Raw genomic sequence first — 12,025 nt, 5'->3', positions numbered from 1 at the left:
CTGAGGCACCTGAGTGACTCATTCAGTTGAGTATCTGACTTTGGCTCAGGCCCCCATCTTGTGGTTTGTGAGTTCAAGCCCTGCATCAAGCTCGCTGCTATCAGGGCAGAACCCCCTTCAGATCCTCCTTCCCTCCCCTACTTGTGCTCTCTCAAAAAATAAATAAAACATTTAAAAAATTTTTAAAGATTCTGAATACCAAGAACTAGGACAAAACATGAAAATGCATGACTTCTGCCCATCCTTTTATGTCAGGAGGGTTTTATTATTTGAATCTCGCATAATAGCTTGAGCTGCAAATAAAGGAAACCAATAATAATACATAGTCCTCAGCACTATTCATTCTGTTTTTGATCAAACGGCCCTTGATCCTTATGATTCCACACCTTTCAATCTACCCTAAAATAACATTTATCCGCTTCAAAGTCCCCAACCATAAATCAGCCATAATGGAGCCTCTTCTTCTTGCTTTTATTGCAAGGATATATGTTCCAACCTTCATGTCTAAAGTGTTTACCTGGCTTTTTCACTGCTGACTCAGTAGATTGGAACCTTTTAATGCAACGTGCATGGCGTGCGGTCACCAAATCTATGTGAAGTCTTTATAATTTTTGTATGATTGATAACATATTGCTCTTTCCTGGTGAGGGAAACCATATCTATTTCCTGCTCGCTTCCTTTTGTAGATATTAAGTTACTTCATCCATTTACTTTCATGATTGGGATTTCAAAAGTAGAAATGTGAAGGAAAAGAGAACAGCAGACGAGCTCAACCAGAGTCTGTGCCTGATTTTTAGGCCTAGATCTTTTCCACTACATTATACTGCCTCCTGGAATTACGAAACCAAATCTTGCTTTTCTGCAAAGCATCCCAGATAGTGGGGAGAGATAAACAATCAATCAGTCAATCAAATACCGTAATTTTGGGAGAAAAAGCTCCCCTTTCTTCAGAGGAAAATATAGTGCCACAATTTACTTATATATATAGCTTCCATAGCACAGTGGCTTCCCTAAACTCTTGTCTACACCCGTCTTTCAGACCTTCATTCAACCCCTATTGATCCTGCATCAGCCACTATTATCCTGTATTTTATTTTTTATTTTTTTATTTACTTTTAAAGTTTATTTATATATTTTGAGAGAGAGAGAGACAGAGAGAGAGGAGCAGAAGGAGAAGGAGAAAGAATCCCAAGCGGGCTCCATGCTGACAGCACAGAGCCCAACATGTGAACCCATGAGATAATGACCTAAGCCGAAATCAGGAGTCAGATGCTAAACCGCCCCGTTATCCTCTGTTTTAAATGCATTCATCTATCTGTATTTCAAAACTTCCCCCCAAACCTACCTCTTTCTTTTTCTAATGCCATTTCTCTCCAAAACAATTTATATGAAAAGAGTATGTAAACTGTGGTGCTATTGCAGTTCTAGGTATTATTACTAAATACAACTCAAGACTTATAAAACCTTCCTCAGATTAGCTTTGCCTACTAACATTGTACCTCTAATCTAGGAAAGGCACATGTGCCTTAAAACCTCAGATATTAGGGGCTCCTGGGTGGCCCAGTCAGTTAAGCATCCGACTTCAGCTCAGGTCATGATCTCACAGTTTGTGGGTTCGAGCCCCGCATCGGGCTCTGTGCTCACAGCTCACAGTCTCTCCCGGTGCCATTGTGAGGATACACAATAGTAATTCACGTAACTGACACGGTAAACTCTGGGTAAATAGTAGCTGTTTTTATTGTGAGGCTTTCTAGTTGTTTTCTTCTCATTCAACTCTGCAAGTTATTTTACAGATGATGCGAAAGGTTAAGTGGCTCTTTCGGAGTAACAACACAGCAAGTCAGCAGAAAAGATGGGATTTGAAACCAGAGCTGTCTGACTCCAAAATCCCTAACTTCCCACCCCACTGTGTGCCCTGTGCTAACCCTCCCACCTGAGAAATGTCCTTCCTTATATCTCACTGAAATAACTTTCCCAAGCCCATCTTAGGTTCTGTCTCCTTCATGAAGCCTTTGTGATCCCGATCCAAATGCGATGACTTCCTCAAAATCCTCACAGCAGTGCGTCACTGCCAGCAGTGTGCTGCAGTGACTCGTATGCTAAATCATGAGCTCTTTGACACCAGGGTCGGGGTTTCCCCTGAAAGAGAGCTTTTTGCACCAAGCCCATACCCTGTTTCCCCTGCGGCAGAGCCCTTCGCTCCAAACAGATACTCATAAAGTCACCTGAGTTGAACAGATGGTCGTTGAGGTCACAAATGGGAAATGCTGTCCCAATTCAGTCCAGGAGTCATTTACTTACTAACACATCTTGATACCAGGTCTTGTAGTAGACACTGGGTTTGAAGAGATCCGCAAGGTAAAAATCCCTGCTCCCTCAAGGAATTTTACAAGTTGATGAAAGTGCTTTGAAACCAGAAAGTGATTTTTTTAATTGGAGGCATTATAATTTATCAGGTGTCAAGACACGTAGTAATGCGAAGGAATTCTCATTTATTGTTCGTACAGATACAGTTGTCTCCTCCAGTTGCTGTACCAGTTTAGACTACATCGTCACCTACCTCTTCAAGCACATAGCAAAAGAGGGCAAGAAGCCACTTCGATGCAGAGAGGCTACCCAGGCCGGTCAGAGACTATTACATTTTATGCAGCAAAATCCAGATGTCCTACAGCAGGTAACTGGTGGTCGGGCACCTGGCTTAAGAAACAGAGTTTCCCGAAAGCCAGCCTAGACCCTGAATATCCCTTAGAACAAATAGTCTTGCCGAGACTCTTTACCAGTTATTCTCTAGGAGTATTTTCCCGCAAGGTAGGGTAGCACACTCGCTCACCCTCAAGAAATCTCGCTAAGTCTTTCACCTTACCCCAGTGAAGCTAGAATTCCAAAAAAGGATAGCTCTTTAAGAGGCCAGAGAGCAATAAAAAGCGAAGCCAGAACTGGAAAGAGTCAACCTCTGATTTCTTTCCTGGAGCCTCTAAGTCTTCTGTAGTTTGCCCGTGAGTACTCTGCATGTCCGGAAACTGCCATTTGCTGGGCTCCTAATCTGTGCCAGGCACCCTGCTGAGAACTTTCCACTCCTCATTCTACAGTTGGTATTCTTCCCATTTAAGATAAGAAAGGTTCAGGCAGGTCATATTCCCAAGAGCATTTAAGTGATACGTAATAAAGCCACGGTTTCTTTGTTTTCAGATGTGTTTTCTGACTGGCTAATACTGAGTTAGGTCCAAGTTTAATACTGTGTTTTGAAAACTCACGTCTGCCAATCACAGTAACAGCATGCATAAAAATAAATAACACGTGCCAGAAATATTTCAAAGAGAATAATGCCATTTTTTCTATGGGGGCACCATCACTGTGATGTTCTCCAGCTCCACTGACTTTGGAAGTGATACTTTATACTGTTTCCACTTGTTTCATTTTGCCAAATCATCTTCATAATAGTTTGTGGTTTGCAATTGTAAACCCTTTAACAAGGTTATTAGCCCTGTTAAACAAGGCATGCACCACCCGCAGAAAGTGTCACTCTGAGTGAAGAAATGATGAACATAGAATGATCTGGCCATGGAAGAGGTTTTCTTTCTGGCTATCATGTTTTATTAATATTCAAATGAAGTTACAGAAACTTACTTTTGGTGACATCTCGGTAACCTGTTATTTTCCTGGTGGGGAGGTATAATTAAGATTTTCTGTAACTAAACAAAGTGCTGTAGGCCTGTAAGTATTTGGTATGACCCTGGAATTGTTACAACATGGTGGTGATATAGTAAAGAGAAGAGAAAGGTAGAACACGTATTGAGGACTTTCTGTGTACAAGGCGCAAGAGCCACTGAGACTCATAGGACAATTTCTTTCCTTAAAAAGTTTCTATCAGGTGGGACAGAGATGATGGGTTAGTTATTAGGTAACTACCCAATTACGTGAATAATGTGATTTATATAGTGGTGACAGAGATTGACACACGAGGAGAGGACTTTCAGAGAACTCTTCTCATTTACACCCCCACAACAACCCTCAAGTGTAGATAATCATCATCCCCATTTTACAGATGAATAAATTGAGACGCAGAGAGATCAGCTGGAAAGTGGAATGTGAAACAAGGTTTGTCTGGCTCAAAAACCTTACTGCTTACACCACTGATTCTCAAGGGCCTAGTTGGTAATTCTGAGTTTATTTATTTATTTTGAGAGAGAGTGTGTCCTCCTTTACATGCAACCAAGGGAGGGTCAGAAACAGAAGGAGAGAGAGAGAATCCCAAGCAGACTCCACGCCTTCAGTGCGGAGCCCGGTGTGGGGCTCCAACTCATCTACCACAAGATCATGACCTGAGCCAAAACCAAGAGTAGGACCCTTAACCGACTGAGCCCCCCAGGTGCCCCTCAAAATAGACATTCTGTCAAGGTTTGGGTGTACCTCTCCTCCCCCCTGCCCCACCTACCCGACTGCAGTAGCCTGTGGTACTGTTGGGGGTGTGTCCTTGCCCCCCTGGTATTTTGCAAGGAGAAGGTTGAGGACCACAGATTGAGACCATGCAGCCAGTGGAGAAAATAAATACCCATGAACTGGCCAGGAGTCAGACCCAGCCCCCCACCCCACCAGGGCAAATGACAAGTCCACCACCAAATCCCTCCGCCAGCACTCAACCTGATCACAATATCATCCCATAAGCTTTGGCAGAAACTTTTCAGTTGGTAGAAAATTGTACTAAAATCAACAGGCTGCGATTCTAGACGAATACCATCAGACTGTGCAGAGCAAGTGGTGTGGTTGTACAGGAGACAATCAAGCTTGTCTTTACTCAGAATTGCCATGCGTTTGTTGGTTTAAGTAATTTCTGTGTGTTAATAATACTTGGTAATCCTTTACTTTATAGCATATGACTAAGTAGTGATATATCTTTATTAACAGCAGAATACATTCTATTTATTTGGAATGTAGGCTTTCAGATAGCATTTTAAATATTAATGACTGGTCTCTGGTAGTCAGCATAAATATGATTTGCATTAGCACTAGGTTATATCATCTTGAGTGCCTCTGATGTCAACTATTGGGTATAGTAATATCTGACATCACCTCCTTAGGTCACCGACAACTTTGACCTCTATTCTTATGCACAATTTCTGTCGTCTCAAAAGCTCTTTTGAATTGATTTGAAATTTTGACTCTTCCCTTTATGAGGCAGTAAAATTGATAATTATTCAGATGGGAACTGAGCGCTGAGTGAAAAATCAATTCTACCCGCTCTCTGCTGCGTATAAAATTACTTCTGAGTCGGCTGGACTGAACGGATGGCCGGAGTAAAAGCAGCAGGCAGGAGTAGTGGGAAGAATTAGCCGGACAGAGCTAATAGCCTGAAGGGATGGACTTGGAAAAGAGGGAGTGGGCCAGTTGGGGGTTATTATGAGCAAGGATGGGTCCCATTGATCATCTGTTTACATCAGCCTTCCAAGACCTTATAAATCAGCCCTGAAGAGCAGCAGAACTCGAGATTTCAGCATCTTACCAGAGGGACCCTGTATTAGATTATTCTCATTTTAACACTCAGATGAAAAGTGAGCCATTGATTATTCATTGGTTGCCCATTAAATGCTGTTTTTATAGATGATTTGCCTATCACTGAAGGTAATGAACAAGGTGGCTGCTTTATAACTCGAGGTTTCAGTTTTCAAGGCATCTGTGTCGGTTAAGTAATGCCTAACCCTATTAAAAGGAATGGGTTACAAATTGCTTAACAGTGCTGAAAAACTAGACCCTAATGACTAATTGTGCTCGGAGTTTAGAGAGGGTTTGTCAGCTCTTTAAACTAAACTGATGCAATGATACTGCAATTATTTACCAGTTTGAACTGTTTTCCCCCCAACCTGGATATATATTGCCGGAAGCATAACTGCATGATGAGTGTCCATTCCAAATTGTAAAAGTTCTCTCCTCAAGCTTCCATAGCAAATGAAGCATGAACCCACATAAGTGGGTTTTCCAACATCCTCATAGGCCTTTCGATTTGTGCACACCAGACTAGGAAGCACATTGTAAATGCTGCTCACCTGGAAATGTGCTTATTAAATAATGATCTGTTATGTGGCTATAGATCCTTTTTATTTAAAGAAATTTTATTTTTACAAAAAGTTTTTTAATATTTATTTACATTTTGAGAGACAGAGCATGAATGGGGGAGGGGCACGGAGAGGGGGAGACACAGAATCTGAAGCAGGCTCCGAAGCAGGCTCCAGACTCTGAGCTGTCAGCACAGAGTCCATTGCGGGGCTTGAACTCATGAACTGTGAGATCATGACCTGAGCTGAAGTCGGACGCTTAACTGACTGAGCCACCCAGGCATCCCCCAAATTTTAAACTTTTTATCTTAGAATGTGAGAGAGTGGGGGAGGAGCAGAGAGAGAGGGAGGGAGAGAATTTTAAGCAGGCTCTCCACNATTTATTTACATTTTGAGAGACAGAGCATGAATGGGGGAGGGGCACCGAGAGGGGGAGACTTCAGAATCTGAAGCAGGCTCCGAAGCAGGCTCCAGACTCTGAGCTGTCAGCACAGAGTCCATTGCGGGGCTTGAACTCATGAACTGTGAGATCATGACCTGAGCTGAAGTCGGACGCTTAACTGACTGAGCCACCCAGGCATCCCCCAAATTTTAAACTTTTTATCTTAGAATGTGAGAGAGTGGGGGAGGAGCAGAGAGAGAGGGAGGGAGAGAATTTTAAGCAGGCTCTCCACTGAGCTCGGAGCCCCACTCAGGGCTCGATCTCACCACCATGCGATCATCATGACCTGAGCTGAAATAAAAAGTCTGACACTTAACCAACTGAGCCACCCAAGCACCCACTCAATATTTTTTTAAAAATATTCTCCAAATAAGCTATCATCCGTAATCTGTGAACAAATCTAACTTTGCTAACATTAAATTTTGTCCATTTGAGGATCCACTATAATTAAGTGAATATTTCAAATAGGAATTACTGCCTCACCAGCCTTCCTTGGACTTAACAGTCAGTTAAGTTCACAGTTCACATTATTAAGGAAAAAAACTCCCCATGTGTTTTTATGCCATTAGCATGATAAACTAAGGGTGCCTGAGTGGTTCCATTGGCTGAACACTGACTCTTGATTCTGGCTCAGGTCATGATCTCAGGTTTGAGAGATCGAGCTCCACGCTGGGCTTTGCTCTAAAGCATGAGCCTGCATGGGATTCTCTCTCTCTTTCCTTCTGCCCCTCCCCTGTGCACATTTATGCGCTCGCTCGCTCTCTCTCTCTCTCTCTCTTTCAAGTAAAACATAAATTAAAAAAAAGATAACCTATAATTTTAAGGACAAGCCAGTAGTAACAGTGATCAGGTACAGATCTGCTACAATAATTTGGCAGGTTAAATTTGCATGTGAAATGTTTTTAGTGTTGTCTCTGGCATGTTAAGTGTTTGCACATGTAAGCCGTAGATCAGCACCCATTCAGTCATATCACAAAGTGAACGATTTACCCAAATCACTAAATGCAGGAGCGTGTTTTGTAGAATTAGAGGGGCAGGTCAGAGATGTGACTAATCCCTTCTCAAATTATAAGACTAGGACACAGATGATGAATGCTTGTCTACATCAAAATTTCAGTTAAAACTAATTGTTCTAGAAAGGGTAGCACCTTCCACAGAAGCAGAACAAGAACTATGCGGCTATGTGGTTGTCAGCACCAGGGATTAGATCATGCAGCTGACTCATTAACAGGGTATTTTTAACAATTATATTCTCTAAAATCTAAATACATTGAAGGGAAGAATGAGAACATTTAGATTTGAATTCATTTCACCCTCATCTAGGTAACTCTTTGGCACAAGTCAGCTATAATAAAAACTCAAAAAGAATTCTAATTATGATTTTCTCTCTCTTCCTCTCCTGTGTCCCCTCCCCACCCCCACCCCCCCACAACCTGGCATTTAACTACAAATTGTGAAGAGCTGTCAGGAGTTATAACAATCATACTTCTGTAGGGATGTATGCTGAAAGAACATTCACCCTTTTCCTCAATCAGTCAGTCAATCAATGAAAATTGCTTTTGTATAGTGCTCTTCATGACATGCATCCCAAAGTGAATTACAGCAAAAGGGAAATCATCTGCTCTTTTTTCATTTTTGTGTTTAGATTGAAACGCTACTGCTCAACATTTTGACATACCGTACAAGATATCTTTCATACTTAAGGTTCCATTCCCTAAGACTAAGGAGGAGAAAGTGTAGCCACATGTTTAACTCACGAGATTTTGGCCTGTGGAACCTTAGCGACACCCTCACGGCAGGAAACGCTTCAGTAGATGAAGTACATTCATGTCTCTCAGCCTCTTAAAAAATAATTAGCCTGGTTTTCTAATGTTATTAAAGACATTTCTAGTGAACCCTAAATAGAAAGTGTGCCCTCCGCATGACCCATCAACTCAGTCTGGTTGATTTGCAGCTTTATTGTCAAAAATCTGGCAGTAGATTGAGAGCAAAACCCCACACTGAAGGGACATTCACCGCTGGACCAGAGGACAACATGGCTATAAAGTGCTTGAAGGAAGCCAGGGATCGGTCAGTAGACACCAAAAGTATAAAACCAGAAGCTCACGTTTCAGGACAGAATTGTCTTTTGCACGTGCTGCCACGATCTTGGTCTTCTTCACAGCGTTCTGTGCATGGATTGTGTATTTATTTCTAGAAAAAATAATACTGGCAAAACCTTAAGTGCTCACCGCATGCAGGCAATAGCTTAAGCTTCTTGCATACACACATAATCTGATTTAATTATCATGGTATCTCTGTGAAGGGCTAGTATTATGATCACCACTTTGTAAATATAGAAACTTAGGTACAAAAAGATTAAGTAACTTTCCCAAGATGAGACATAGTCAGTAAGTGGAAAAGCTAAAATCTTGGTCTGTTGAACTGCGGAATTGACATGTTTAACCGCAAAGCTATAGTTTGTTGGCAGCTACTAATCGGAGGTAGCACATATTTTTTCAGCACTTAGACTCAAGCAAGTTGAGCTTCCAGTAAGTCCCACCGGGGCCATCCCTAAGGTAGAGTGATTCAGAGCCGTCATCCTATACCCGAACTTTGTGCCGCAGCCGGGGTGAAACAGATGGGCAGTGACCCAAAGAGGCGGTGGGCAAGGGAGAGGGAGGTGGCTTTGCCAGCTGGTACAGAGAAGTCGTGTGCTTCCCAGCGTCGCGGCAGAGTGAACAGACCTTCCTCTCACTTACTCTACACCCACACCCTCTCATTAATTCTATAGCCAGACCCTGAGAGTATAAAATGGAGTAGGACATCCTTGTAAGATCTGAGTCGAATAGTACAGCTGTCTCGTGACGTTCCTCTGTGCCTTTCCTCTAATGTCTCAGAGGTAGTTCTTGAGGTTTCCTCCAACCTGATTTTTCTAGGATAGACTCAGTGTGGCAGCTGTGAAATGAACGTGGGGCAGCAACAAGTGTTGTACATCTATCCCCCACACCCGGTACATCTCCAGGCTTCATCCTGACTCTCACCACTGACTTATCACGAAAGAGTGCCAGCTTCCACCTCTTTCTGGTCATAAACAGCTTCTCTTTTCTAAGAGAAGCTTCTACTACTACGACTGGGTACCGTTAGCTCTACTGAAGGTTATTCTTAAAGGCTTCTTGCGTTGGTGAGTCTCAAACCGATACCTTTGAGCATCCCTCTCCCTATCCTTTCCGTTCTACAAAGTATCACAAACCAAGATCCTGTAGAGCCACACAGAGAACTTGAATGAGGTAGACAGAAAAGAAACCTAAGTTGTGCACACACCCCTGTATAACGGGGGCAGCCTCCACATAGCTCCAGCTTATTCTTGCCTTGTAAGAAAGCAGGATCCGGTGTTGCCAGCTATGTAGAGATTACCCACCCCACCCCCCACCCCACCCCTGCCAGAGAGAGCCAGAAATCCAGGTTTTTTCATGATGGCCGCTGTTTGAAAATTTAGAACAAAACAAGAAAATAAAAACACTCTGCAGGCTGCCACTGGATGTCTGGTTGCCGCTTTTCCACCAACGTGTTATGTAATCCTAGAGAATTTCAGAATGGAGGTCACGCAAAGCAGGACCCCTGACCTTTCTCACAGTCATCCCATGCGGCACTGCTGATGTTTTGATAATTCTTGAAGCACGCTTTTTTGAGTAGTTGTTTAAAAAGGATGCTGTTATTTTGCTCTTATATTTGATTCTATACGTAAGTCTGTACTCAATAAAAGTCCATAAGGGAGTAAAACTCTTAAGAACGATGGCTTTGTGACCACAACCCCTAAAGATTGGTTTAGAAAGTTAAAGTACATAATTTTAAAAATAGGAAAACATTAGTTTATTAAAATGGCACCTGTGATATCATAAAATTATGTATCCATCCTTCGAAGGATGATTCTAGTCCACATTTTTTGCCACAGACTCTATCCTTGCCATTTTGGTTTCATTTTTGTTATGGAAATACTTATTGAATGACTATTTCAACTGTAACACCAAAAATTGTATTTTAAGACCGAAAAATCGGTTCGCAGAAAAACCTGTTCTTGATTTATGAATCATCACATTATGATCAGAACTGTAACACCTGTCTTCAACAGAGTACCTTTTCTTCCCCAAAGATCACCACCAGCTTGATGCATGTCACAGAGTCTAGCAGAGCCTGACCCTTGAGACAGTCAATGAATATTTGCAAAACAAAAGTGAATTTTCAGAATTACGGTCTGCGCGCAGTGACTTTCAGTTTCAAATCCAGCACAGTCATAGATCACTACGTAATAAGACAGAATGGTGATGCTAAGATGAGGGTATGCCATTATATACTATGTAATAATCCTGCTGGAATGCCACAAGAAAATTCTAAACATGGGTGAAGAAAGGAATAAGCACCTCACGTATTGTTCCAAATGGCTAACAGAACAGAAAAGTGTTGGTTGTTTTGTTTTGTTTTCACTTGGACATGTGTTTGGTTTCTTTTTGTTTGTTTGTTTTTTGTTTTTTTCTTTTTTACCTCTAAGCACAGTTCAAAGATGTAATCCATTGATAGCATAACTTGCCTTCTTAATTGAAAGGGATGGAATCCACCAGATGTAGCCCAAACCAGCAGAGAGTTGGGTGACTAAGCAACAGCAAAGACACCATATTGAGTGAGCCAGAATTCAGTCTCCAAGTCATTTATTTCAACCAGTGACAATACATTTAAACTCCTGTGCCTCAGCAGTGATTGATGGTTTAATATCATATATAATTTTTTTTAATGAAGGAAAAACCATTTAAATATGTTACCATTTGCACTGGTATTCTCCTATGTACATAACTGCATTTAATCATTATGGGGATTGTTTTTATACTTGTGTAATTTGTATCCAAGAAATAACTGTCAAAGCCATCTCACGCTGTTGCTGGAAATGGTACAGTGTGCTTCACACTTGAATAGATTCATTCTTCCCCACACATAATTAAGAGCGTTGGAGCTTTTTCCCTGCCACCACATAGGAATTCCATGTTTACATTTCTGAGAATGAAAAATTAGCCACAATGTGCTTTTTCAAGTTCCCATCTTCTGGAGCTATGCTATTTAAGTACCTTAGTTCTGTACCAGTGTATGATTTGAAGAGTTTGATTTTAAGACTTTTAATATTAAAATACATAATAAAATTTTATTATCTAATTACAAGAGGGTTTAGCCTCTTATTAAAGTTGCTAAATCAGGCCTAGATTAGCATCATAATAACACAGTTTGACATGGAATACTCAAAAGTCAAGTTCGAAGGAAGGGACAGGGGTTTTTTTTTGTTGTTGTTGTTTTAGGGGTTTTCTCCTGCGCCCGTCCCTTGCACAGTGTAACAAGGATGAAATGCATGTATGGAAACAAACAAGGAGCAATTTGGGACGCTGGAGAAGGAGCGGAGGTGTCAGCCTAGGATGGTACCCTTAGGCAAGGCAGCTGGTATATGTAGCCTTTTGTTTATCTGCTGCTGGTTTATGTAGCCTTTAGGCCGGCACCAGAAACAATCACTCCT

At 41.7% G+C, this 12,025-nt stretch overlaps 1 protein-coding gene across 1 annotated transcript in view; it reads left to right on the top strand.

The window, feature by feature from the left end:
• The window catches only part of RANBP17 (RAN binding protein 17), a 302,985-nt gene that overhangs the window by 271,373 nt on the left and 19,587 nt on the right, over nt 1–12,025 (top strand). The window contains exon 26 of the mRNA XM_077757358.1: nt 2,508–2,674. Coding sequence (XP_077613484.1) covers nt 2,508–2,674 — 167 coding nt within the window. The remainder of the gene's footprint in view (nt 1–2,507; nt 2,675–12,025) is intronic.

Source organism: Crocuta crocuta, unplaced genomic scaffold (genome assembly GCF_008692635.1).
Source record: "Crocuta crocuta isolate KB4526 unplaced genomic scaffold, BGI_CrCroc_1.0 scaffold131, whole genome shotgun sequence".
Classification (NCBI taxonomy): domain Eukaryota; kingdom Metazoa; phylum Chordata; class Mammalia; order Carnivora; family Hyaenidae; genus Crocuta; species Crocuta crocuta.
This window is presented reverse-complemented; position numbering and strand designations above follow the sequence as displayed.